The 26,943-nt window shown below is 54.2% G+C and overlaps 8 protein-coding genes across 8 annotated transcripts; 4 read left to right on the top strand and 4 right to left on the bottom strand.

Annotated features, from left to right (window-relative positions):
• Nucleotides 1-1,717: 1,717 nt before the first annotated feature.
• Nucleotides 1,718-3,408, bottom strand: PHACADRAFT_253460 (uncharacterized protein; the record flags this gene model as incomplete). The annotated part of the gene is made up of 1 exon (XM_007394165.1): nucleotides 1,718-3,408. Exon 1 carries the CDS (start codon nucleotides 3,294-3,296, stop codon nucleotides 1,719-1,721), a length of 1,578 nt encoding a protein of 525 aa, XP_007394227.1. The 5' UTR covers nucleotides 3,297-3,408.
• A 670-nt stretch (nucleotides 3,409-4,078) lies between these two features.
• Nucleotides 4,079-5,757, bottom strand: PHACADRAFT_253459 (uncharacterized protein). Its single transcript, XM_007394164.1, has one exon. It carries the CDS (start codon nucleotides 5,743-5,745, stop codon nucleotides 4,093-4,095), a length of 1,653 nt encoding a protein of 550 aa, XP_007394226.1. The 5' UTR covers nucleotides 5,746-5,757; the 3' UTR covers nucleotides 4,079-4,092.
• Nucleotides 5,758-6,379: 622 nt separating this feature from the next.
• On the top strand, nucleotides 6,380-7,890 carry PHACADRAFT_253458 (uncharacterized protein). The gene is made up of 6 exons (XM_007394163.1): nucleotides 6,380-6,462; nucleotides 6,511-6,563; nucleotides 6,615-6,828; nucleotides 6,878-7,380; nucleotides 7,434-7,634; nucleotides 7,694-7,890. Exons 1-6 carry the CDS (start codon nucleotides 6,411-6,413, stop codon nucleotides 7,757-7,759), a joined length of 1,089 nt encoding a protein of 362 aa, XP_007394225.1. The 5' UTR covers nucleotides 6,380-6,410; the 3' UTR covers nucleotides 7,760-7,890.
• A 1,101-nt stretch (nucleotides 7,891-8,991) lies between these two features.
• PHACADRAFT_253455 (uncharacterized protein) lies at nucleotides 8,992-11,577 on the top strand. The gene is made up of 3 exons (XM_007394162.1): nucleotides 8,992-9,067; nucleotides 9,128-10,032; nucleotides 10,087-11,577. Exons 2-3 carry the CDS (start codon nucleotides 10,021-10,023, stop codon nucleotides 11,281-11,283), a joined length of 1,209 nt encoding a protein of 402 aa, XP_007394224.1. The 5' UTR covers nucleotides 8,992-9,067; nucleotides 9,128-10,020; the 3' UTR covers nucleotides 11,284-11,577.
• On the bottom strand, nucleotides 11,577-12,997 carry PHACADRAFT_253450 (uncharacterized protein). The gene is made up of 9 exons (XM_007394161.1): nucleotides 12,950-12,997; nucleotides 12,742-12,890; nucleotides 12,583-12,689; nucleotides 12,346-12,523; nucleotides 12,155-12,288; nucleotides 12,061-12,106; nucleotides 11,874-12,010; nucleotides 11,780-11,821; nucleotides 11,577-11,729 (listed from the first exon to the last, which is right to left on the bottom strand). Exons 1-9 carry the CDS (start codon nucleotides 12,968-12,970, stop codon nucleotides 11,590-11,592), a joined length of 954 nt encoding a protein of 317 aa, XP_007394223.1. The 5' UTR covers nucleotides 12,971-12,997; the 3' UTR covers nucleotides 11,577-11,589.
• A 1,531-nt stretch (nucleotides 12,998-14,528) lies between these two features.
• Nucleotides 14,529-21,458, top strand: PHACADRAFT_253448 (uncharacterized protein). The gene is made up of 7 exons (XM_007394160.1): nucleotides 14,529-16,094; nucleotides 16,150-17,721; nucleotides 17,774-18,042; nucleotides 18,096-18,174; nucleotides 18,228-19,336; nucleotides 19,388-20,744; nucleotides 20,802-21,458. The coding sequence occupies exons 1-7, from the start codon at nucleotides 15,102-15,104 to the stop codon at nucleotides 21,342-21,344; spliced, it is 5,922 nt and encodes a 1,973-aa protein (XP_007394222.1). The 5' UTR covers nucleotides 14,529-15,101; the 3' UTR covers nucleotides 21,345-21,458.
• Nucleotides 21,459-21,599: 141 nt separating this feature from the next.
• Nucleotides 21,600-23,295, top strand: PHACADRAFT_253447 (uncharacterized protein). The gene has a single exon (XM_007394159.1). It carries the CDS (start codon nucleotides 22,357-22,359, stop codon nucleotides 23,251-23,253), a length of 897 nt encoding a protein of 298 aa, XP_007394221.1. The 5' UTR covers nucleotides 21,600-22,356; the 3' UTR covers nucleotides 23,254-23,295.
• Nucleotides 23,296-24,276: 981 nt separating this feature from the next.
• On the bottom strand, nucleotides 24,277-25,816 carry PHACADRAFT_253446 (uncharacterized protein). Its single transcript, XM_007394158.1, has 3 exons — nucleotides 25,323-25,816; nucleotides 24,676-25,299; nucleotides 24,277-24,655 (listed from the first exon to the last, which is right to left on the bottom strand). The coding sequence occupies exons 1-3, from the start codon at nucleotides 25,367-25,369 to the stop codon at nucleotides 24,418-24,420; spliced, it is 909 nt and encodes a 302-aa protein (XP_007394220.1). The 5' UTR covers nucleotides 25,370-25,816; the 3' UTR covers nucleotides 24,277-24,417.
• Nucleotides 25,817-26,943: the final 1,127 nt, after the last annotated feature.

Below are 26,943 nucleotides of genomic sequence, written 5' to 3'. Positions count from 1 at the left end.
CCCCCCCCCCCCCCCCCCCCCGAAAACTCGACGTCGTCGCTGTTGAATTTTCGATCTGGAATCACCTTGGGTGGAACTGCGCCTCGCACCACCGGATGGCGTGCAGGCGGCGGAGGGTCCGCGAAAAGTGACGTCAAGTCGGTGAGAAGGGAAGCACGGCGAGAGACACTTCGCAGTAGAGTGGGTATCGATGGATATTAATCGTGCTTCGGGCTTGTAAGAATATTTGTGCCGTATTTTGAGCCCTCTACAGTAGATGGCACCACCTTTCTGCCTTAGGAGAGGTCGCCTGCAGTGACGGGTGTCTATCAGATAGTGCCTATATCAAGCGCGGAAGAGAGGGTAGCTCACAGCCATCCTGGTTGATCTCCACGAGCAGCGGAGTATTCAATGGCTGTTATATAGAGTACGGCTAATATTGGAGCTACTTGCCAGCTACGCGTAACCGGTGCTTCCTTTGAAGTTGGCGGACCTACCGTGCATTCGGCGATATATGATCTTCCTCCACCATCTTCGCCTGAGCTACAATGGCAGCGCAGCGAGCCAAGAAGAGTACACTCTTGTACCACAGGCAATTGTTAAGTAGGTATTTTGGAGCGCAAAGTAATAGTTAGACCCACAGAAGATAAACAGAGTTACGGTCCCACCAGTCGGATGTAACGTAGCTGCCAGCGACCTCAGCTTGGTCAGAGGTGTCACAGGAGTGCTTCCACCGAGCTACGTGCGGTATTGAGCACCGTTCAGATATATGACCAATTTGACTCACTTCAGAGGTAATCTTTGACGTACTGTGTTTCGCGAACCCGTACGTGCTAAGCTTGCATAAGGCCCTGAGGGGAGAGGTAATCAATGGCCTGGTACGCCTTGGTGGTCTGATGCGTCCCGTGAGACATAATGAGGAGGCACGTCTTCCCCTTTTGCGAGATACATCGACGAAGCTAGGCACACTCCGATCCTAAGTCTCGAAGTTCAACTAGTCCAATATAGCGCTCCGGATCCTAGACTGAATATCGCTCCCTGGGTGACAGTCAAGAAGCGCCAAACGGGCGCAATGATTATGTTACACCAAAATATAGCCTCAGACGCAGCCGCACAGTTGCAAGAATGTTGAGACGGATACCTTAAGCGACGTGAGGCATATACGTATGTCAAACTTGAAGAATACGCTACGGGCGATGAGTGACCTTGGATTGGCGAAAGGACATGTTGGGAAGCCAGGTCTCTGCCTCGGTCGCTGAACTAAAAGTCGTCTACTATTGGGAGCAACGAAACAGCATTGTAAGACATGCTCATCTCTTATTCTATGACACTATTCTGAGTCTGTTAGTTAGCGAGACCTCTTTCGAGTCCGGTTCGTCCATACGTACCTTGGGAGCGGTTCAGTCTAGGCATGCTATATCAGCTTACGCAAAGAGATTTTAGCGAGTACGGAATACCGATAGCTCGTTAGCAAAGACTTGAGATGAGGTGTGCCTTCATTCTAGCGCAAAGCGTACAGTACACGGCACGTGCATGTATGACTACATCAAAAACGAAGTTACGTCGTATCCTGTGTAGATCAGGTGCGAATGATAGTTAGCCTGGCAGGAAACCAAAATGAGAATCATCGAACACCCTTGCCAGTTCTTTATCCCATCCTCCTATTCAGGCCCCGTTGAATTACTAATGCCTAAAGAATGAGAGCATTAGTCACCAGCTATACTGTAAATTAAATTTGTTTACTTCGGAGGGTCAAACTGGTCGTAGAATGTATGAGATCCCTTCCATGGTATGAAATTCGGCTTGTCCACATCGTTGTTCCACCAGTCATTTGGCGACCTAAGCAGCGCTTGGGCCTCTGCCGACGCCCGGGAGTAGGTCGAAAGATCGACTCGAAGCTGCTGAAAGCTATCAAGGACGCCACTAGATAGACTCCCAGCAAGCTCGTCGCCAAAAGCGAGGTTCTTAAGAGGCTTCTCAATGCGCACTCTGTGATGGACGAACATGGATAATGCCGCGCCGCATTCTATGTCGTTTAGCGTTAATGACTCCAAGATTGGCCAGGCGATGCAGCCTCCCGACGACTTATCCATCTCTACCGCCGCATCCAGCCATCGCCGAATGTGTCGCGCACCCAGAGCTTGCAATGTTTGGAGATTCGCCGTAGAGGATAAGAGGGCCCTTATTTCCAAATTTCTCATGTTCCGCAGGCTCCAGGAATGCGATAGAAAGAGATGACGGAGTGTAGGAAGTGAAATTGTGCCAGAGCACAGGGCCTCCGCAAACATCGCTTGCGGAGCACTCAGTGTATCGAGTGCAACAGCTGCACGGCATATCATAGAAAAAATCTTGCGATCTTCATGATCATGATGTTCGTGAACGTCGTGCAGCGACAAATAAGTGAGCCGGGAGAGAGTTTGCGAAGGGATGTTTGTGGGATTGTCGTCAATTCCCAGAGATGCTTGTGAGAGGCTGAAGCGCCTCAGCGTCCCTGCGGCTTCCACAAGCACGTTCATCAGTTTGCCAACAGTGCAGTGAATGCCATGGATCTTCAAGTCGATAAGCCGGTTAAAGAGTCCAAGAGGAGCTCGGGCGACGGGAAACCAGAGTTCCGTGCGTAGCTCAGTGAGATTTGGAGCCTCAAACTGGGGCAGCACGAACGGGCACTGGTCCTCGGCGCCGATCGAGATGCCAAGGTACTCCAGACGCGGGAACTTGTAGCTGTTGAGAGACGAAAGAATGATCCTGGCCGACTGCTCGTGCCATAAGTATATGCTACAGTTCTTCCATCTGCCCTTCTCTGTCAAGAGGTACTTCCAGCTGGCTTTGAACCTTCGCCAGTCGATTTGTGGAGCTAGGTCTTCATCTTCCGTCTCCGTGTCTCTGGAAAAACACTGAAACGAGATCGAGAGAGGGAGCCCGCGAGAGCGAACGAGGTATGCCTTGACGACCTTCGCGTAATGCGCAGGTTGCTCTGGTGTGACATGTATGCAAGTCCAAATTAACGGAAGCAAGGTAGCCTGTCTACGCCACCAACGAGAGACGTGGCTGATGGCTATCGGAGAGTTGGTGTGTGGGAGACCGTCGTCGAGACGACAATGGGGGAAATGGTGCTGGTATGCGAACTTCAGGATCTCGGCGGCGACGTCGTCTGCGAGAGTGTACACAGGAGCCAACGGCGCCATCTCACACTTCTTCTGCTCGATGCGAGAGTTGGCTTGACGAACTTGCGCCTTCAACTCTTTGATCTGCGACTCCAGCTCTACGCACTCTTTCTTGAAAGCCGCCAGACGAGCACGCCGCTCCGTGGCGAGCATCATGCCTGAGGTATTTGAGAGCTGCCGCAAGGTCAATACTTATGATATGTTGAGCGACGGCTGGCTCGGATTTCCGCTGCTTACCCCTAAAGGTTCCAGGACGACGAAGACAAAGTGTAAGTGCCATCAACTGAGCCGGGTCGTGCAGAGCGCCCGCCATCTCTTCTTCCGGATCATCGTCTCAGCCATGAGCGTATGTTGGCGAATGCACTGGGCCTCTGACGTGAGGAGCCTGATATGGGAGAGAAATTGAAGCTAGACATGAAATCAATCTCCTGCACTCCTCAAGCGCGAGATGTAGTGTTTCGCAGACTCGCCGACCCCGCGCGGCACGATCCTGTTGAGCATATGATTACACGAAACGAGACATGCAAAATCAGGGATCTAGATGGTATAAAGTCGTATAATCCCATCCTCGATTGCACTTTGGCTTGCAAACTGATGATCTGCGGTGTCGCGCCCGCCCGAATAGAGAATATCAAACCTCTCCTGTCCCAATTTATGTCCTGGAACATTGCCGTACGGCTCATGGGGAGGCCAGAGACTTATTGCAGGTCTTGCTGGTATATTTATACTTCCATGGGTATGCTAAATCTGAGTACGCTAGGACACACTACGTTGAATACTTGCGCATGTGAGTGTACGGAAGCCTCGTACTCTTAACGGAGGCTTGGCGGCGTCATTACCTTAGCGGCACGACATGTGAAGCACATGCATATACTGGTACAAGAATTGTATCTTGTTCTGTAGAGAGCTGATATTAGTCTTCGAAATGAAGCAGAGCCCCGTTAGACACTTACCAGTCCTCTATCTCATTCTCCTCAAAAACCGTTATAGCGTTATCATCCGAGAGGTGTTCAGACCCACAAGGTGATAGTCTACCTTGCAGATGGCTAAATTGGTCGTGAAATTCGAATGAGCCCTTCCACGGTGCGAATGCCGGTTTGTTCGCAATGTCGTCCCACCAGTCCATCGGCGATGCGAGTGATGCCCGAACCTCGGGCGGCGCCCGTAAGCAAGCGGAAAAATCGAGCTGTAGCTGGTGGAAAGCATCCAGGTCATCTTGACGGAGGCGTTCAGCATATTCGTCGCCAAGAACAAGACTCTTAAGAGGCTTTCCTATGTGCGCTCTGTGCCGGATAAACGCGGATAGGGCCTGGTCGTATCTCACGTTTGACAGGAACAACGACTCCAAATTCGGCCAGGCGATGCAGCTTCCCGACGACTGATCCATCTCCACTGCCAGGTTGAACCACCCCGAGATGTCCCGCACGGTGCCGGCTTGCAGCGTTTGAAGGGTCGGCGTAGCGCGAAAAAGTGCCCTCACTTGTGTTCTCTCCCAGCGCCAGAGGTACGGAAGAGAGAGATGGCGCAGGGTAGGGAGTACCGTATCGTTGATACATAAGGTGTCGGTAGTGCTCCCCGCTGTAAAACGTAGCGCTTTGAGAGCAACGGCTACACGACAGATCGCGGGGCAGAATCTGTATTCTTCGTTGTTGTGTTCGTCAACGACGTCCTCCAGTAGAAGATAGGTGAGCCGAGGGAGAGTCGGCAAAAGGATCTCTGGGGGATTAGAGTTGAATTCGAGGCACACCTGCGAGAGACTGAAACGTTCCAACGTCCCCGCAGCCACTGCGAGCACGTCCGTCAGCGCACCAATGGCACAGCTCGCATCGTGAATCTTCAAATCCGTGAGCCCGCTGAAGAGTCTACGAGGTGCTTTGAAGACAGGAAGCCAGCATTCTGCACGCAGCTCGGTGAGACCCGGAGCCTCAAAATTAGGCACCAAGTCAGGAGCATCTTCAGCGCCGATCGAGATACCCAGGTACTCCAGATGCGGAAACTTGCATCCGTTGAGAGAGAAGAGAATGGCCTGGGTCGACTCCTGATGCCATAGGTAGATAGAGCAGTTCTTCCATCTATGACCCTCTGTCAAGAGGTACTTCCAGCTGCTTTTGAACCTGCGCCAAATTGACCCTTCGAACATCGACCAGTCGAGTTGCTGACTAAGGGACCCCTTCAACAAGATATCTGGCGTACGACATTGGAACGAGATTGACAGAGGAAGGGAGCGAGAGCGTACGAGGTAGGCCTTGGCGACCTCCGCGTAATGCGCTGGTTGTTCCGGCGTGACGTGAATGCAGGTCCAGATTGACGGAAGCGAGGTAGCCTGTCTACGCCACCAACGAGAGACGTGGCTGATGGCTATCGGAGAGTTAGTGTGTGGGAGGCCGTCGTCGAGACGGCAATGGGGGAAATGGTGCTGATATGCGAATCGCAAGACTATGACGACGACATCGTCCGCGAGTGTGTAAACGGGGGCAAGCGGGGCAATCTCGTGCTTCTTCTGCTTAATTTTGGACTTGATTCTGCTAATTTGCTCCTCTAGTTCCAGGCATTCTTGTTGGAGAGCCCCTAGACGAGCACGTCTCTCCGCCGCTAGCAGCATGAACACAGGAGAGTGTCTAGAAGATGTCATAATGTCAATATTTGCGATATACGCTAAATTGTCTTCACTTACTCTCAAGGCTTAAGCTTCGGCAGAAAGTCGATATGAGCTCCTGACGTCCCAGATGAAAGAGCACAAGCGCGGGACTCAGCGAACATTTCGCAGAGCGCCCGTTGTTTGCTCAGACTGTTGTCGCAGCGGCGCCGGCAGAACTTCCAACATAACAGAATGATAGGCAGATAGTGTCAAGGAGGAATTTGAGCTGTGACTGGATTCAATGCTAAGCTCGCAGCTGGAGAATGTGGCATACGCACAGACTTAGTCCCATCATACGATGCCATTAAATGCATTCAAGGCAGCCCACGTTAATCAAGTAGATTGTCAGCGGTATGATTGCTCTAAAGGTGCAGACGGGTTAACCAGAATCTTGTAAGCTCTTGTGAGACGTCAGGCTTCAAGACGAACATAAGAGTAGCCGAGATGAGAGACGAGAAAGTGCGGTTCGGTGTCGCTCACGAGAAGTGATGGGTAACGTGACGGTCGTGACGCTTACTGTGACTTACGCGGGCGTGTGACAGTGGCCCTTAAAGAGCGCGTTTGTCTGGTCTTTCTTCCCCCTCGACCACCACCTCCCCGACCGCCTCTCTTCTGTTCTCCATTCTAAAATGCTCGAAGCCAAGCTTAGCGAGGCCGGAATCCTGAAGAGACTACTTGATGGTGGGTGAAGTTACATAGCTCGAACTCCGCGTCTGAGACCCGTTTTAGCCATCAAGGAACTCGTCGCCGACGCGAACTTTGAGTGCACTGAGGAGGGAATAGTACGTGTTTTGTATAGCAGAGTTGTATTCGGAGTTCTCATACGCGTCCAGACCCTGCAAGCGATGGATAACTCGCACGTCGCGCTCGTGGCTGTCAAACTCAACGCGACTGGCTTTAAGCGCTACCGCTGCGACAGGCCTATGCCACTCGGTGTGAATCTCACATCGCTGACAAAGGTCGTGAAGTGCGCAAAGGACGACGACCTCTGCACGCTTAGCGCGGCAGACGACGCCGATGTCCTCAGCTTGACTTACGAGGCGCGCAGTACGTTCATTCGCGCTCTGCGGCCCTTCCTCTACTAACAGGGCCACAGACACCGACCGCATCGCGGAGTATGAAATGAAGCTGATGGACATTGATACTGACACGCTCGGCATTCCCGACACCGACTACGACGCGCGTGTCACAATGCCGTCGTCAGAATTCTCACGGATCGTGCGCGACCTCTCGCAGCTCGGTGAGAGTGTGCGCATTGAGGTCTCGAAGGAGGGTGTCCGCTTTGCCAGCGAAGGCGAGGCTGCGAACGGTAACATCCTTATGCGGCACACGGACACCTCTGGAGTGAACGGCAAGAAGGGAAGCAGCAGCAAGGTAAAGAAAGAGGATGACGATGAGGAAGAAGCGGAGGACGATGACGAAGATGAAGATGGCGAGAAGAAGGCTAAGAAAGAGAAGGTCAAGAAGGAGGAGAATGAGGACGTTGAGATGAACGGCGAAGATGATGAGGACGATGGTGAGTTCAAGGCTGAGAGCGAAGGCGAGGAGGAACAGGACGAGGACTCGTCCGGCAAAAAGCGCAAGAAGGCTCCTGGCAAGGTACGTCACTATCGTTCCGGTTTCTCAGACTATATGATGCTGATTCTTCGTAGGAGGCCACTAAACCGGCGAAGAAGGCCAAGAAAGGCAAGTCGAAAGGCGACGACGAAGACGATGTTCCGGACGGTGTCCGCATCGAGATGAACCAGCATGTCAACTTGACATTCAGCTTGAAGTACCTCGTCAACTTCTCAAAGAGCGCATCGCTCTCTAACGTCGTGCAGCTGATGATGAGCAACGATGTGCCATTGCTCGTACGTATCTACTTACACCCTTCGCCATCCCTACAGCACGTGCTCACTCCGGTGTACAGGTCTCGTACGACTTTAACCAAGGATACATCCGGTACTACCTCGCGCCCAAAATTGGAGACGACTAAGCGGCTCCGAAGTATAACTAGCTCATTCTCTTGCACTCCATATCAGCTGTCTTGCATGTTTTCGTTATGGCTTTGTTTCCAAGTATCTACGCGTATATCTGCCTCGTTGTAATTTATCAAGTTGACAGCACAAGCGCAGTACACAGAAACGAAGGCCAGACTGTAGCACCGTCGGCGAGTGGCTTTTATATCATGAGTTGGTCGGACTTTTTCCGCTTATCAGTCTTGAGAGATTGAAGAGCGGGTACCAGAATACTCTCGGGCGGGATCTTGCTTTAAAACGCTCGCTGCCGATCTCGGACCTAGTACCTTTGCCGTTGCGCGGCATGCCAAGTACATCGGTCAGGGTACGATGGTCATCTGCCACGATGGAAGCTCTTCCAGGCGTTCGCCGACCTCGAGGAGCTGGTTGTACAAGGACGGAGATGTGACATAAAGCCTCGAGGTGGCCATGTGAGTGAATGTTTAATCAAAGCGTGCACTGCCCGTCAAGATTCTTGTCCCTCTTTATCTCTATGCATCATGAGAAGTACGTCGCATATTCGTAGAGCGTCGGGCACACGTAAAGGTAAAGCACAGTCTTTGCGAGCTCACGCTGCTGAGCCCTGACAGCTCGAACTAGTCGAGAGAGTGGGTAGCCGTTCCAAGGAACACATTTGCTGACGGTGATGGTATGGGTTGAGACAGAGCCTTATGCATACCGGTTCAAGTTTTTCTGATTACTGGTGGTATGAGAGCGTAATTTAATACTGAAGCACAGTGCACATGACCCTACGGCTCGAACTCCCCGGGCTTTACGCTCTGACCAGCCTTGCATTGCAACGCCTCAATTGTTATGGACCAGCAGTCAACATCTCAGAAGAATTGACACAGTCAATAGAACTGCGGTGTCCCTGCACACTGAGACAATAACCGAGCGCGGTGAGAGCAGACCAGCTTCATTTGGACAATGCCAGACTATTGTTCTAGCGCCTATTTCCATTTTGACCAGCCCCGCCCTGTTATCAAACAAAGCCAAGCAATGGCAAGTGCTCCCAGAGCGGAAAGAGTCGGGAGCTGCACTTCTGAAGCGCCCGCTTTTGTTCTCGGATTGGCACATGCATTCTCCTCGCGGCCGCATAGGAGACAATGGCTAAAATCACAAAAGCGTTGCGAAGCGATGCCGTGCTTCAGCTATATTATCTCTCGAGCCTTCAGCTTGACTTGTTGTGTTTCCCCCACCCTCGAACTCGTCTAGACGACGATAGCGACGACACGCACGACATTTCATCTAGATTTCAGTAACGACATATAGTACGATGCCCTCTAGTGAGTGTCTCTCAAGGTTATGGGCAATCAAATAGCCTGTTAATGTGTTTCATATGCTAGTTCTTTCCAACCTTCGTCGTTCTCGTGAACGCTCTCGCAAGACATCAAGCCTGACCTCGCCATCCAAAGCGAAACCTCTGGACATTCTACCTGGCGTGACCGAGATATCAGAACAAGAGGAAAATGAACAGCTTTCCTCCGCCCCGTCTTCCGTAATCCACCTATCGCATCGCCCCAAGCCGCAAACTCATCTATCTCTGCAAATCCCCCAAGCTGACCTGTTAGCGAAGAAGCGCGATTCACGCCGCGTCGTTCTTACCGGCGTAGAAGGCTTGACATTTGACGACTTGTTCCCTCTGCAAGCGCCACGCCCTGCGCCGTCCCCGCCCAACGTTCGTCCCACCACGGCCGCGCCTGCGCACGTCGAGTCGCCGCTCGAGACCATCAGCTTGCGCTTCTCAAGCCTCAAACTCCCTTTCACTAGAGCGCCGACAACACCCGAGTCAGTTCGGAGTCCGCGCAGCTCCTCGCCTACTCCGTCTTGCGCAAGCAACACTTCCGTCAGTACTGTCTCGTCTGCTGCCTCCACGTCGTCAACTCGCGCGAAGGTACTCACGCCGCCAACATCAGACGACGAGTGCCATGAGTCCCTTGCTTCCCGCCTGGCACGCGCACCAACAGTCAAGTCGCATCGCGGTACGATTGGATACGTCCCTGGCGCACCTAAGCAGAGAAGTGCGAGTGAGAAAAGTTTCGTAGATCTTGGGCTAGATGAGGATGAGCTTGATGATGAACCGGAGGATGCATCCTGGTTTGCTCGGGACATCAGCGACTCGTTCGTTCTTTCGTCACCAGAGAACGAGCCGTGTACTCTGGCGAAGACACCGGTAGCTTCCATTCCGAGAGTCAGTGGGAAGAGCAGATTCAGTAAACCATTGCCCGCGGCACCCAGGATGTCAGTTCAGGTATGGTACACCAATGTCTTGAAACCTGTATATTCAGCTAACATGCTGTTGAAGTCTATCAACAATGCATGCCCAAGTGCACAGCTGGACCCGGCCTTCCCAACAAAGCGCAGGTCGTACATTCCGAATCGGCCGCCGCCGCCGCCGCCCATTCGCATCGTCGACATCGACTGCGGCACCAACATTTTCATCGCACCTCCAACCCCAGAAGAGCCGTCGAAAGGTTCGCCCACGATGGAAGAGAAGACTGAGGAGTTGCTGACACTACTTGCAAACGCGGCTTTAACTACTACTTCATTGGCTGCCCCTTCTGGCCCCTCACGGCTCTCATGCATCTCAAACCTAGTCGTGCCGACCACCGTGACCCCGCACAGCTGTGACTTTATCGTCCCGACCCCGACAGTTATACGTCCGCTGCCACGCTTCGTGCCAGCCGACATCTCAGAGCTTTCGGACCCTGAGGCAGGCAGCCCTGCGTCAGCCGACTTCTTCGTGGCGGACTCCGACGAACTCGACTTAGGCGCGCTCGAACTCGAGTGGATGCCCGACTCTGACGACGACGAAAGTCTGCCCTCGACCCCCCGCAGCACCGACAGCCGCAGCTTATACTCACAAGCGTCCATGTCCCGCGTCGCCGCCCTCAATGAGCTGTCGCTCGATGCTATCCCACTCGAGCCTGCCACTCCTGCAGGGTCGTTCCTTTTCATTGGCAACGACGACGACGAGTTTCTCGGTATGGCGATTCCCGACAGCCCATCTGTTCGCCCGCACGACGATATGTTCTTCCCCGTGCAGTCAGAGAAGGTCCTTCGCTCGCGCTGGAGCTCGTCGACGCTCGCCGAGTCGTTCGCGGATCACCGCAGTAGCGGCTGGCGGGGCCGCTTCATCTTCGGCGCAAGCAAGAAGCCACAGTCGCCGACCAAGACGGGCTTTATACTCAAGTCGCCGACGATGCCGAGTTTCAACATCTCGAAGCCCACGTTCGCGACACCGACGAAGAAGGGCACGCCGAGCGCGCCGAGCCCCGCGGTGTCTGCCTCCCCAACGAAACGGTCCGGTGCCCCGAACACGCCCAGGTCGTCCCCGGCGAAGTCGTCACGAGGGTCCCCCGTGCGCACTCTCGCGCGTCGGGACAGCAACGCCAGCCTCTGCTCGTCAGATTCGGGCGAGTCGGTTTGCAGCGCCTCGTCCTCGACGTCCAACGGGCTGAGGCGGAAGCCGATCCCCATCGAAATCTTCATGAGGGCGTGAAGTCTTCGTTCTCTTCATATCTCTTCTCATGAATCAGTCTTGCACATATGCTAGCTGCGATCTAATGTACACTTCGCTTTTATCCCTGGACACCGTATTGGGCGGACGTCTTCACCCTCTTTCTTGTATTGGCACTTTCACACATCTCTCTTGGCCCAACGAACTATTTGTAGCTTTATACATACCTCATCACTGTCTTGCGTCAATCTCATATAGAGCGTCTTACTCTACTGTAGCATCATTCTTCTGTCTATGTTGTACTTCATGTTATCAATGATATGATTCTCAGCATGCTAAATACAACAGTTAACGCGTGGAAGCCGACTCGGTACTCGACCTTGACTTCTCTGTCGTGCGGGACGACACACTGGACGCCTTTGTTTCTGTTGTGAAGAAGTCATCGCCGTAGTCGATGGTTAGCTCTGTCCCCGACACCATAGATTTCTCTGTAACACGTTTTACCCCCATCCTGCCCAAGTCACGATTCAGCACTCACTGGCGTAAAGACCGATCCGTTGGTCGCTGCTGACGTTCATGACTGCGTACACTGCGTCAGTTCTGGGGAACAGCTGCATTTGTGAGCAGCTCACTGATGGTGGTGCAGTTGGCCCGCCTGCTCGGAGCGTGATTGATGAACCGTGCGATGTTGCCTGCGTATGAGGCGTCGACATCGAAAGTATTGTTCAGCTTGAATACATACGCTCGGCCGCGATGTTGAGCGAGTAGACTGGCAGGTAATCAGCACCGTTGGACCATGAAGAGCAGTCGAGCACCTACCCTCGTGTCTCCGTAGTAGCATCGTAGGTGAGCTCTCCGACATATTCTGCGTGTGGTCAGCCGATAGGAGACGGAAAGGCTGAAGAGGGCTCACCGCAGATAAGCTCACCCCTCTGCACGTGCTCTTCGAGGAACACGCCTAAGCCAAAAACGCTCGGGCCAACCCTCAGCTGCTTGCCACGTTCCCTGCGCAGGTCGGCATTCTTGCACTCAACGTCTTCATCTGAGCTGCAAAGCGGTATAAATGACAGGATACTCGGCGGTGGAGATGACAGATCAGCGCACCAGGTATAGTGGAGGCAGTCGCACAACTCGGGGTCGCATTCGCGTCCGTTCTTCACGCACGGACACTCGTGGCTAATGCACAAGTCCGGCTCGGGCTCATAGCATTCCTCAGGATGCGGCTGCTTCCTCATTTTCAGCTGCAGCCGGGCACAGTCGCAGCCCGAGAAGCGACGCGGGCCTGTACTCGAACACACATGAGCGTTCGGCAAAAAGAAAAGAAATAAGCGAGGCACTTACAGTCTGCTGTACAACAACAGCTCCTCTCGCAATGTGAGTCGCTGTCGCGACAAGTACACCCGCCTGCGGCTCCTCCGCAGGGGCCTGCGTGGCTACATGGCTCAAAGCTGAAAGGTAGATCCTGAAGATCAGTCATCGCGACTCAAAATCAATACGCACTGTTTGAGCACATTATGATTATTTACTCCGTTACTAGAAGCGTCCTTTGAGTGTGCATGGGGAATATATGATGAGGCAGGCTCCGACCGTTCCTTGAATAGTAGCCGATCACGAGCACGCCTATGATATTCGAGTCGTTGTGAGTGTACCTATCATATACACAGAGTAAGAAACGCATGGCCGTACGTATAATGCACGATTCCCTGACCTCGTAACAGCGGTACTGCATTAGCTGGCCGATTTCGCAAGATGTCGCCTCCGGTGATATTCTAAACAGTAGCTTTAGGCTCTCTATATCTTGGGACTTCATACCATTCCTCTTCAGGGAACAATTAATGTTGAACTTTGACATATGAGCAGATGCTACCTTTCTTTTCCCTCTCTGTCGATCCTCATCAATAGAATTAGTGAATAAATAGCACCCCTTTCCGCACGGTTGTGTTGCTGGCGGCGGTAAATATACACCTGCATACGCGACGTATCTGTCATCTGTATCGAGCTGATGTTTCTCCCCGTCTGTAGAATTTTAGTGTCAAACATGAAATCATACGAAAGTGCCAGAATCGCTGACTGTGAATATAGCAGTATGTCTGTATGCAGTTCAGGTTCGAGCAAAAAATGGATAGCCCCCGTTGCACACGCTTGCTCAGATCATCCACAGCGGGAAGGGATGCATCGCTCAGTTCCTTGTAGTTGCCCGCTTGTCCGAAGAAAGTAGAGGGGCAGTCCCTAGAGAGCGTGAAATGAGCGTCCAGCTCTATCACTCAGAGAAGAGACTCACTGACATATTCTGGGACATGATAATGGCTCCCCATTCATCCGAAGTGCACAGGAGAGGTACAGGCAATATGCCCGTCTTGTCTATGGCTACCAGGTCGAGGCCATATCGCCCAACGAGACGACGGCCAGTCTCCAGAGTAATCCATACTCCTGGAGTCGACTGTGAGCGAGAATATCGCCGGAAGGTTAACGATGAGTTCACCATGCGGTGAGGTCATCCGGGGATTCTGCCAGGACATGCCTCGATGCTCGTCCATGTAGGCCCGATGATCAAAGCTGCTATCGTCGGCGTACGGGACGAATGGCGCGTCGTCTGAGTCGTCTCCCAGGAGGACATTGGTCAATGTTGGCCGACATGACTCAAACGGCGGATGTTCCGTGAAGTACTCATCGCTTGAGGTTTGGATACCACGGGACACTTTGAGAGCGTCTTTCGTTAGGAAGCCCTCGTCAGAGAATGAGTAGATAATAAACGCATTCGTGTCCTTGTTGACTGCCTGAGATTCCAAACTGGTCTCTCGAATAATATCTTCGTCTCGTATATTGAGGCCGAAGTCGAGTGCGGGGCTACCTGGACGCGAAGACGCAAGTTCTTCTAAGCCTTGCTTCGAGCTAAATGTCTCCAACACGTAGAATTCGTCCCAAACTTCGCGAAAAACGCGGAGAACATGAGAAGCCGCCCTTTCGCCTTCAGCGTTAGCTCCCTCCGGATCTGTCGCCGTCATTGCCCTGGGGGAAACATGTACGAGTAACGCGTCGAATGCGGGGACCAGTTGGGCTCAGCCATCAGCTACGCGCAAAATTGGCATTATAGCTCCGACTAGATAATTTAATACGTATTGTAAATTCTGAGAACCAAATTATTGATCAGCTATTCTTTAATTTGGACTCCGCTCGAACGCTTAGCAGATGCATTCAGCCGTTTGTAATTCCAACCTTAACGCCTTCGTCGACGTCGTCGGCGACAGCAAGCGACACTCTTTCCGCCCCATACCTCTATCATGTCTGCAAAACGAGATTTATCAGGATACAACTATGCCGCCATTTCTTCCCTGGTTTTAACAGCTGACCGTTCTGCTCTTCCACGTCGTGATAAGGAGCCGGATGGCGCACCAACATCACTTGCCGGTCGCATCGACCCCAGGGAGATGGGCTCTCGGGTGCAACGGGAAGTACCAAAAGATCTTCAAAAGAAGAAGAAAAGGGCGGCAGAGACTCAGGATGGCTCGGAAAAGATTTCGAAACGACGCGCCGCCGAGACAACCGGTTATGGGTACACCGACATTATCGAGGCGACACAGGACGTGGAGGGGTTGACATACCGACCTCGTACTGCGGAGACACGCGAAGTTTATGAGCTCATTCTCTCCTCAGTTCATCAGGCACTCGGTGACCAGGCACAAGATGTAGTCCGCTCTGCCGCGGACGCAGTGCTTGAGAGCTCGAAAAACGAGAACTTGAAGGACTTCGACAAGAAGAAGGAGATTGAAGAGGTGCTTGGCCCCATCTCGAACGACCAATTCTCGACGCTGCTCAACCTGTCGAAGAAGATCACGGATTATGGCGTAGAGGACGACGCTATGGTCGACGCGGACATGGAGAAGAGGGCCGGAGAGATTGACGAGGAGATGGGCGTTGCAGTCGTCTTTGATGAGGAAGAGCAGGAGGAAGAGGACGAAGAGGGGTACGAGGTTCGGGAGGAGTCTGACGAAGATGAAGAGGAGGAGAGGGCAGCCGAGGCTCCGGAGAGCTTGGAGAATGAAGAAGAGCTGTTCGTCGGCGGAACTTCCGCAGCGCAAGAAGGACAGTCAGAATCGAAGGCAGACAAGGACATTGTCTCTCCACACTCCATCGACGGCTTCTGGGTTCAGCGACAGGTCGCAGAGGTCTATCCCGATCCCGTAACCGCTGCAGACAAGGCGGCAGCTGTTCTCACCATCCTTGGCTCTGAGTCGAATCTTCGAGACTGCGAGAATCAGCTCATGGAGCTGTTCGACTACCAGAGCTTCCACGTCATCACCAAGTTTCTCAAGAATCGCGATGTCATCGTTTGGTGCACGAAACTCGTTCGCAGCGACGCCGAAGAGCGAGTCAACGTCGAAGTTACGATGCGTGAGAAGGGTCTCGGTTGGATCCTGCGCGAGCTCGCTGGCGATCGCAAAGCAAAGCCGAAGGCAGAGGACGCTATGGACGTTGATGAGAGAATAAAAATTCAAGCAGTACCGAAGACGGCGACGCTCGCTCCTGGCTCAACAGTGCAGCCGAAGAAGACCGTTGACCTCGAAGGCATGGCTTTCAGCCAGGGTGGACACCTCATGTCGAACAAGAAGTGCAAGCTCCCCGAAGGTTCCTTCAAGCGTGCTCGCAAGGGCTACGAGGAAATCCACGTTCCGGCTCCTAAGAAGCCTTCCGTCGACTCTTCCGAATTTGTCCCGATTACCGAGCTCCCTGCTTGGGCGCAAGAAGGTTTCAAGGGCATCAAGAACCTCAATCGCGTTCAGAGCAAGCTTTTCCCCGTTGCTTTCGGCACAGACGAACCGCTGCTTCTCTGTGCACCTACTGGCGCCGGAAAGGTATGTCTCGATCCATTGGGCGCATGTACGAGAACGATGCTGATGACACCTGTAGACTAACGTCGCTATGCTCACCATCCTGAACGAGCTAGCAAAGTACAGAGACGAAGAGACAGGCTCGTTCGACTTGGACGCATTTAAGATTGTTTACGTCGCTCCCATGAAAGCCCTAGTTCAAGAGATGGTCGGCAACTTCAGCTCTCGTCTCGGCGTATTCGGCGTCAAGGTCGGCGAGTTAACCGGCGATTCGCAGATGACGAAGCAGCAGATCGCGGAGACACAAATCATCGTCACGACCCCAGAGAAGTGGGACGTCATCACTCGCAAGAGCACAGACACCAGCTACACTAACCTCGTCCGCCTCATTATCATCGACGAGATTCATTTGCTGCACGATGAGCGTGGGCCTGTTCTGGAGTCTATTGTGGCAAGGACTGTCCGTCGAATGGAGCAAACTAGCGAGTACGTCCGTTTGGTTGGTCTCTCGGCGACGCTTCCAAATTACGAGGATGTCGCGACTTTCCTTCGCGTGGATCGCGACAAAGGCCTGTTCTACTTCGACTCCTCATACCGTCCCTGCCCGCTTCAACAGCAGTTCGTTGGTGTCACCGAGAAGAAAGCCATCAAGCGATATCAGGTCATGAATGAGGTTTGCTACGAGAAAGTCCTCGATCAGGCTGGAAAGAACCAAACGCTCGTTTTCGTCCATTCACGGAAGGAGACTGCGAAGACTGCGAAGTTCATCCGAGACATGGCCATCGACAAGGAGACGATCACCCAGTTTGTGAAGCCTGAGGGCGCGACTCGCGAAATCTTGCTCGAGGAAGTTAATAACGTTAAAGACCCGAACCTCAAGGATCTCCTGCAGTTTGGCTTCGGTATCCACCACGCCGGTATGTCGCGTGAGGACCGTGGTCTCGTCGAAGAACTTTTCGCAGATGGCCATCTTCAAGTACTTGTCTGTACCGCGACACTCGCTTGGGGTGTCAACCTTCCCGCGCACACCGTCATCATCAAAGGCACGCAGATCTATAACCCCGAGAAGGGTCGTTGGGTCGAACTGTCTCCGCAGGATGTCCTCCAGATGCTCGGTCGCGCTGGTCGCCCTCAGTACGACACGTTCGGCGAGGGCATCATCATCACCAACCACTCAGAGCTCCAATACTACTTGAGTCTCATGAATCAGCAGCTCCCTATTGAGTCGCAGTTCGTCTCGAAGCTCGCGGACAACCTCAATGCTGAGATCGTCCTCGGTACTATTCGCAATCGTGACGAGGCCGTACAGTGGCTTGGGTATACCTACCTCTACGTCCGTATGCTCAAGGACCCGGTGCTGTACAGCGTTGGCGCCGACTACCAAGAGGACGACCCCGCGTTTGTCCAGAAGCGTGCGGATATCGTACACACGGCAGCCGCGCTCCTTGAGAAGTGCCATCTCATCAAGTACGAACGTGTGTCGGGCCGCTTCCAAAGTACGGAGCTCGGTCGTATCGCGTCATATTACTACGTGACGTACAACTCGATGGCCGTCTACAACCAGCACCTGCGGCCGACTATGTCGATGATCGAGCTCTTCCGTGTCTTTGCGCTATCAAACGAATTCAAGCTGATTCCCGTGCGGCAGGACGTAAGTTCTTACAGTTCGGCTTCTGTGAACTGCCTTGACGCGTTGTTTATAGGAGAAAATTGAGCTCAGCAAGCTCCTCGAACGAGTTCCTATCCCGGTGAAGGAAGGTGTCGAGGAACCCGCCGCGAAGATCAATGTTCTTCTTCAGACCTACATTTCTCAACTGAAGCTCGAAGGCTTTGCGCTCGTCGCGGATATGGTATACATTCAGCAGTCTGCCGGACGCATCATTCGCGCCATTTTTGAGATCTGCTTGAAGCGCGGATGGGCGGTGCCCGCTAAGGCCGCTCTGGATCTTTCGAAGATGATCGAGAGGAGAATGTAAGTGTTGGCCAACAGTATAGCCGAGTACCCGTTGTTTACCCCTGTCATAGGTGGGGTTCAATGACGCCTTTGCGTCAGTTCAAGGGTATTCCGAGGGACATCGTCCGGAAGGCGGAGAGCAAACAATTCGTGAGTTGGTTGCCTGTATCTTTCATAACGATGCTGATGTAATGACGTTACAGCCATGGTACCGCTACTTCGACTTGAACCCACCAGAAATCGGCGAGCTTATTGGTATCCAGAACGCTGGAAAGCTTGTCCACCGTCTGGTCCATAGTTTCCCGAAGCTCCAGCTACAGGCCCAAGTCCAGCCAATTACTCGCTCCCTCCTCCGCATCGACCTGACGATTGTTCCCGACTTCCGATGGGATGAGAAGATCCACAGCGGCGCTGAGGCGTTCTGGATCATCGTCGAGGATGTAGATGGCGAGATCATTCTCTTCCACGACCAGTTTGTCCTCCGTCAGCGCTATGGCGAGGACGAGCACAATGTCACTCTTACTGTCCCAATGTTCGAACCTGTCCCCCCCAACTACTATATCTCCGTCGTCTCCGACCGGTGGCTTCACGCTGAGACTCGCCTGCCCATTTCCTTTAAGCATCTCATCCTTCCTGAGAAGTTCCCGCCTCCGACGGCACTGCTCGACCTCCAGCCCCTTCCTCTTTCCGCGCTCCACAACAAGGAGTTTGAGAGCATCTACTCCTCGACGCTCAAAACTTTCAACAAGATCCAGACGCAGGTTTTCCAGGCGCTCTACACGACTGACGACAACGTCTTCATTGGTGCACCAACTGGAAGTGGAAAGACCGTCTGCGCAGAATTCGCCCTACTTCGTCTCTGGAGCAAGCGTGAGCAACCTCGAGCTGTCTGCATTGAGCCGTTCCAAGACATGGTCGACCTGCGTGTGCAGGAGTGGAGGGCGAAGTTCGGCAATTTACAGGGCGGCAAGGAGATTGTGAGCTTGACCGGCGAGAGCAGCCAAGATTTACGTCTGCTCGAGAAGGGCGATCTGATTGTCTGCACGCCGGCTCAGTGGGACATACTCTCCAGGAGGTGGCGTCAGCGGAAGAACGTCCAGACCATCGGTCTGCTTATCGCCGACGAAGTCCAGCAGGTCGGTGGCGAAGTCGGCCCGACGTACGAGGTCATCCTCTCTCGTACTCGCTATGTCTCTGCCCAGACAGATATCAAGACCCGTATCGTTGCCTGTGGTGTCTCGCTTGCGAACGCCCGGGATCTCGGAGAGTGGCTCGGTGCACCATCACACGCGATTTTCAACTTCCCTCCAAGGTGAATAGCATGGTCCATTACGCGTATCCTGTAACTAATTGTACTTCTCAGCGCCCGCCCTCTGGATATGGATATCCACCTGCAGAGCTTCAACCTCCCTCACTTCCCCTCGTTGATGATCGCGATGTCGAAGCCTGCCTACCTCGCCATCGTCGAGCATTCGTCTACGAAGCCCGTCATCATCTTTGTCCCATCGCGCCGTCAATGCCGTCTCACTGCCGATGATCTCATCACCCACTGCGGCGCAGACGAGGACCCTAAGCGGTTCCTCAATGTCGAGGAAGACGATCTCCAGCCTCACCTCAATCATCTCAGCGACCAGGGTCTCGTCGAGACTTTGAAGCACGGTGTCGGTTACTACCACGAGGCGCTTAATAAGCAGGACAAGCGTATTGTCCAACGGCTCTTCGAGTCGGGCGCCATCCAGGTACTCATTGCATCTCGGGACATAGCTTGGAGCCTGCCCGTGGCAAGCTACATGGTTATCATCATGAGCGTGCAGTATTACGAGGGCAAGGAGCACCGCTACGTCGATTACCCTGTGATGGACGTCCTTCAGATGATGGGCCGCGCTTGCCGACCGATGGAGGACGATCGCAGCCGCTGCGTACTCATGTGCCAGCAGACGCGGAAGGATTTCTACAAAAAGTTTTTAGCCGAAGGCCTGCCCATCGAGTCTCACCTCCCGACCCACATGCTCCACGACTACTTCTTGTCTGAGATAGCCGTCAAAACGATCGAGAACAAGCAAGACGCAATGGACATTCTCACCTGGACATACTTCTACCGCAGGATGACGCAAAACCCGAACTACTACAACCTGCATAACGTCAGCCACCAGCATCTGTCAGACCACTTGTCGGAGCTGGTCGAGAATACACTCAACGACCTTGTCAACTCGAAGTGTATCACAATCGAGGACGAGATGGATGTCTCGCCCTTGAACTTGGGTATGATCGCGGCGTACTACAACATCTCATACGTCACGGTCGAGGTGTACACCTTGTCGCTCAAGGAGCGCACGAAGCTCAAGGGCTTGCTGGAGGTTGTATCGTCGTCGGCGGAATTCGAGTCGGTTCCTATCCGTCGGCACGAGGACGTCCTACTCCGCCGCATTTACGACCGCGTGCCTGTCAAGCTCGACCGCGCCGACTTCGATGCTCCTCACTTCAAGACTTTCCTGCTGCTGCAAGCACATTTTTCGCGCATCCAGCTGCCGCCAGATCTCGCTGCCGACCAGGTTCTTGTCATCGAGAAGATCCTCAACCTGCTCTCCGCATGTGTCGACGTCATGTCTTCGAACGCCTGGCTCAACGCCCTCGGCGCTATGGACTTGTCGCAGATGTGTGTACAGGCGTGCTGGGACAATGACTCACCACTCAAGCAGATCCCTCACTTCGAGCCCGATGTAAGTAGACTACCCGACGTTCATATGACTGATACTCATTCTATTCACTCTTTCCAGGTGATCAAGCGATGTAAAGAGGCTGGCGTCGAGTCCGTCTACGATATCATGGAGATGGAGGATGATAAGCGCAGCGAGCTGCTGCGGATGGATGCGCGGCAAATGCGCGACGTTGCGATGTTTGTCAACTCGTACCCCACCCTCGACGTCTCGTTTGAACTTGCGAAGGGCGAGTACACCGCGGGCTCACCGATTTACATCACAGTCGCGCTCTCGAAGGACGCCGATGAGGAAGACCTTGGCGACGATCAGGTCGTCGCGCCATTCTTCCCCGTCAAGAAGATGGCGAACTGGTGGCTCGTCGTCGGCGACCCGATCTCGCGCACACTGCACTCAATCAAGCGTGTGACAGTGACGAAGAGCTTGGCGATGAAACTCGAGTTCACGCTACCCAAAGGCACGCACAAGCTCAAGCTGTACGTCATCTGCGACTCGTACATGGGCGCGGACCACGATATCGACCTCGAGCCGATCGATGTCGCTGAGGGCGAGGAAAGTGACAGCGACGAGGAGATGGAGAGCGGCGACGAGATGGAGGAGTGAAAATGTCTGCCTAGACAACCTTAGGGTGTTCTGGTTCCGCTACCGTGATATTACAGTACTTCTATACGCATAGCTTGCAACGTGTAATTTTTATGCTAAAATGTACTATAGACATCTCTTGGCCTGTTCTGATCTTGTCCGACGTACAACCAAGCAAGTCTCAGCTATGGCTGACAGCAGACCCTACAACAGACATAGGCCTCGCGGGACCTCACAGTTTGACTTTCGAGGTGATAGGCCGCCTCAGACAGCGAAACGCGACTCAGGGTAAAGTTCACATTGACCAGTCTGCATCTCGATACCGGTTCAAGATAAAGCGTAGTCAGCCCCAATACCAATATCATGCCAACCTCTGCGGCTAACTAGTCAGCCTCAAGTAAAGGACGCCCGCCCCGTCCTCCGTTCGTACAGTCCTCAGCCCCACTCTGTCTCTTGTCCTCTTACTTTCTTCTTCGCCCAGGCGGCGTCCTTATTCCTTCAGCCTTCGTTGACCGAAGTGCACCTCACACTCGTTTCTCTTTCAACCTGTCTCCCCTCGCCTCCATCTCCTACGTGCTTTACGTACATTCTGTGCACATCGAGTCCGACCGGGAATGTCGCCACCAGAAGAGAGCGCCAAATTCAAGCTGCGCAAGGCCAAGGTGCGCGAGCTCGAGCGGCAGCAGGAGCTTGAGGACGCTGCACACCTGGGCATGTCCGCGGAGGAGCACGCGCTTCTGCAGGCGACGTTCGTGTGCGTACATGCCGAGTTCGAGGATCTCGATGGGATGAGTTGGGCTTCGCACGCGGCACAGGGGATTCTCCGGGAATGGGTGAGTGATATCTTGTTTTCTGGCTGCTTGAAGGCGCTGTGAGCGTGGTGCTAAGGGAGGGCGGCTTACTGTAGAAACGGAAGAAAGCGCTGCAGATCATCTCTGCCGGACGACAGAAGAAGGGTCTTCCCGCCTTGTGTACGCCATCCCTCCGGCGGTCGCGCAGCTCGAGTCGCAGCCGCAGCTCCGGTGGATTCACCATGCCCGCCTTGGCACGCACGCGACCATCCATCCCCGTGGCACTGCTGGACGGCCCGCGCCCGCTGATGCAGCCTGGCCCCCGCTTTGCCAAAATCCTCGACCGCGAAGCGAATCGCACGCAGTTCAGGGACGAGGAAGACGACTGGCTGGACAACGATAACTTGGATGAAAAGCTGTCGTCAGCCATACGGAGCATCGCGGAGCCCATGGATCAGACTCAGGAACAGAGGATAGCGTCTGTGAGGCAGTGCGCGACGCTCGGACGCAGCTGGCGCGGAGGATTGAAGACGCGAAATGCGATTCCTGCACCGTTCTATACCGTGCGCGGTCCGAGGAAAGAACGGCGTTCGACTCACTTGGAGAGGTACTTCGACTCCGGTGGCCAAGACACGGAGCCGTTGAGCAGCGCTTTCAGCTCATATGACGCGGGGATAGATGACGACGATCAGGAGACGGTCCGAGGCGAAGAGCTGGGAGGTCAGGGGCGCACCGTCGACTACGACCAGGACGAGGCGTCGGCGTCGTTTCATGATAGCACGCCTGGCGGTAACGAAGCCGAGCCAGGACAGCGCACCACAACCACAGGAGAGTGCGCCACGACAGTAGAAACCACGGTCGTCAGCACAAAAGCCCTGCCAGTGCCGCCTCCAATCATAGCGGCGTCACCTCGACTCGGCGGTTCAGCCAGCGCCCTGTGGGGCACGGATGGCGGTGGTCAGCGCGCCGCTGGTAGTCCTACGTTGGGAAGCGTCAGAATGGGAAGAGGTAAAAGACGAAGCGCTGCGATGGGGAGTCCCACCAGCCCTCGTGTGGTCAGCTTCCATCGCGAGCGCTGTGGGATCGCGGTGTGCAATTCCGCGAGGAAGAGGGCGGGGCCAACTGACGTGGTTGCATGAACATCTTGTATACCGATGGGCGTGGTGGACTCATAAGGCTCTGAGCATTGCTGAATAAGGGAAATTATGGATATATATGTTCAGCCTAACACGTAGGAGCTCAAGCTGTCTTGTTGTTGAATGGTTACTATCGCCCTAAATCTAAGGGAGGCAGCGACCGTGTTCTCCCCATAGATAATCCCAGAATGAATGAAAGAGTGCACACTAGAATTATCTGGTTCTGCTTTCCAGGCGGATGAGAGAGATGCGCAGTGAGACGTGGTCCATGAGCTTTTAATGCTCAGACTCACCTTAAATGCCGTCTGACAAAGGCTCGATGATCCGTACACGTGCATAGACCATAAGTAGACACAGCCTCTACGACATGCTACACTAGCACTCTCGAAATTTTTGCATAGTCGGTCGAGGAAGCAGGCCGCCGGTGACGGGACAGAGCAAGGATAAGTTACCCACCAAGCTCGTCCTGCCACTGGTCGCGCTTATCATTGCCAGATACGACGTGTTGAATTCAATGATACATATATGTGGTAGTAGTACAGTGTATGCAGCAAATATATGGTACATATGGTAGTGGGGCCTGCCTGGTGCATCATAGCTTAGGTATACATTACGTTCCGGTACTGATACACGGCTTGTCGCTGGAACTCGCTTGAGAATGGTAGCGAGTGCAAGCAGATAAAAATAATAAAGATATGGTATAGATAATCAACTTATGGTGACCTGCTCGACAGAGCCAGATGAGTTCTTGGAACGCTTGAGTGCGGAACGCAGTGGCGGCTTTGGTACGAGACGGTGCTGCATGTCGATGCGGGTGCCTTCTTCATTCATCCAGCCACAGCTAGGCTCGGGGTAGCACTGCACAGCACATCGTCAGTAATCGCACGGGGCAACGGGGCGCACAGCACGTACTGAGAGATCGGGAGGGTACTCCTGCCCCTGATCCGGAGATTTGTACCTGCCATCGTTCGTCCACAGCTGGTCACTGGTGGAAGATGAAACCTCGTCAGTATCGCGCATAGAGGACGCGGAGCCAGGAGTACTCACCCTCTGCGGTTGAACCAGCCCTTCCGCCGCTGGCCAGGAAGCACAGGCGAGGGGCAAATGAGATCCTCGTGCCACCGCACGCTTTTTGCGGGCGCCGCCTCCGCGGGGCTCGTCGAGCGACTACGCGACAGCGACGGCCGCTCCCCCGCCGGCAACCGCTGTGTACTGCCTGGCACACCGGCTGGCGGCGTCACCGGCGGCGAGGTTGTCGAGGGCCGGCGCGACGTGCTGCTTGCGGGCTGCGGCGGAGCGGTCACGTGCTGCAGGCCAGGCGGCATCTGAATGGCAGAGTCGATGCCAGGCGGAGACGTCGTGCGCGGGGCTGGCTGTGCCGAGTCGCGACGCGTGAGCGCGGGGGCTGGTGCCCGCGATGACGACCGCTCGTCCGAGTTCCGTCGGACTGGGGGAGGCACCACGAGCGGAGGGGTCGAACCGGACACGCCTGGCGGGTAAATGGTCAGCCGTGGAGGCGGCAGCCTTGTTACTTGCTGGTTGTCGGACACGACTGTGCTGTCGTCATCATCTGCAGGGGAATATCGAACAGGAGAAGTGGTGGTGGGGGGCACGACTAACTGGCGTCCAGTAGGCGGGCCAGTAATGTAAGAAGTCGTCCCATACGGGGTCGTTGAGCCAGTGCTGACCTGGCTGTTTTGCGTGTCGTAGAGCGTCGCCTCGAGGGTTTCTACGCTGCATCTTGCGCGGATCGAGGCCGCCTCTATCGGGGTATCGAGCGACTCGGTGTCAGAACTGGACGATGACGACGGGCTGTCGGACATCGATGAGATCGAGCGTTCATAAACATAGGTATCGGGGATGGCTCCCGGGTATATGCTGTAGGGCTTTTGCGACTTCGTACGAGTGAGTTCGAGACCACGGTCGTACTCCTCATTCTGCTCCCCGAAGTAGTCGTTCGCGCGGCCAAAGGATGGCTTTCGACTCGGGTCTGGGCGAGAGGGGCTAGGATAGCCTGGTTGCTTCCGTCCCGTGCTTGAGGGTGTTCTACTGGGGCTATGTTCGGCCTTGACTGCGCCAGACTGCGCATACGCTGGTGGTGACGGAGTCTTGAAGACATGTACCGAAAACCCGCGGGGAACCTCCAAGACGTACTGGAAAAGGGTCAGAACACACGACGTCGAGGGTCGGGGGTATCTTGGATGCTGACCTTAGAGTTGTTGCGACCATTGCGACTAGAGTTCTTGGGGTCGGAGGAAAGGAGAGACGACAGCATAGTGGGTGCAATGTCACTACCGGTGACAAGCGGTGTGCGATGCAGCGGGGCAGTCAGAGCCACTTATACTCGCGCATGGGGCAACGCGGTTTGTACGGCATGCCACTGGCACGAGTTGGCCATCAACCAAGAAGTGCCGGAGAAGTCACAGCCAAGCGCCATCGGCTGAATTGTGCGTGGTCGTGACTGGCAGACCGCAGAGCACGTTGGGAGACATCGGGACCCACGGTTAGCTAGCAGCTGCCCTTTGCTGACGTAGAGGCCCGGACTTTGATGAAAAGCGTGAGGAAATGAAGTCACCGCGGGCGAAAGCGTCGCACCTAGACTGTCACAAACTTGGCCTGGGACGATCGACGGATGTGAGCAAGTCTTCATCCAGTGTATTCTCCGGTGCGCCCGCCCCGCTGAAATGAAACGGTTCCGAGATACGGGCTGCTGTTCTGGGACGTGCGCTGGTCTGCACCTTGCACACGCCGTGGCCCTGAGACTTGTTCGACTTGCGGAGAACGTATGTTTGACACGACGCGCCGGACTGGTCGAAGGTGTGGCTGGCTGCAGGACTGGAACGAGGCTTTCAACCCGCGCCATCAATCTGATCTCATCACACATTAAAAGGCAGGCTGATAAAAACCATACTCACAAAAAATTTAAACCGATGCCAGGAGAGTTAACGTATACAACCGTGAGTAGATGATGAAAGCCACACGAATTTCCTTAGCACTGAGAAATTTTGCAGATTGGTTCTGAGCGACGCTCAGGCGTTTGGTATGGTCACCGTTGCCCAGTTCATAGCTACCCGACGGGCCAGGGAAAAGGCAGATCTTCGAAAATGGAGAACGAATTTCCATCCAAGCCGCACACCTGCAAGATATCAAACATGGTCCTGCTGCAAGCAATACCTCTGAAGGCACTAATGAGAGATCCGGACACGCTGGAGACATTGCCAGACGTGGAGGTATAGCCACGAAGTGGATTACCCAGGAAGCAGCATAGTGACTCCTGGTATCGGTTGGGTGAGCGTCGAACCGATCGCATCTATGAGAGCGAAAAGTGATGTGCCTATGCTGTATTCCGCTGGCTGGCCATGCGCGCCGTTCAGACTTAAGTCAACGGGAGCAATATGGACACTCAATAGAAGAATAACAATGGCCCGTCTCATACCCTCGGTCGTGTCCTGCTGAACGATCAGGAGTAGTTTAATGCTTCAGCGTTATGTATAGTCCTCCTCCCGAACCTGCTCCTTTGTAACTCGGAAAATTCTTCAGGCACTACACCCGTGGCGTCGTGACGCAGTCCACCACCGGTGCTGGTGAAGTAGGGGTGGCGGTTGTGATGCTTAAGCCGTGCGCATCAAGCGCTTACTATCGGGTTTGTGGCGTCCACCTCCGTCCCAAAGCACACGACGAACTCCTCGAGGC

Source organism: Phanerochaete carnosa (assembly GCF_000300595.1).
Source record: "Phanerochaete carnosa HHB-10118-sp unplaced genomic scaffold PHACAscaffold_4, whole genome shotgun sequence".
Lineage (NCBI taxonomy): Eukaryota > Fungi > Basidiomycota > Agaricomycetes > Polyporales > Phanerochaetaceae > Phanerochaete > Phanerochaete carnosa.
This window is presented reverse-complemented; position numbering and strand designations above follow the sequence as displayed.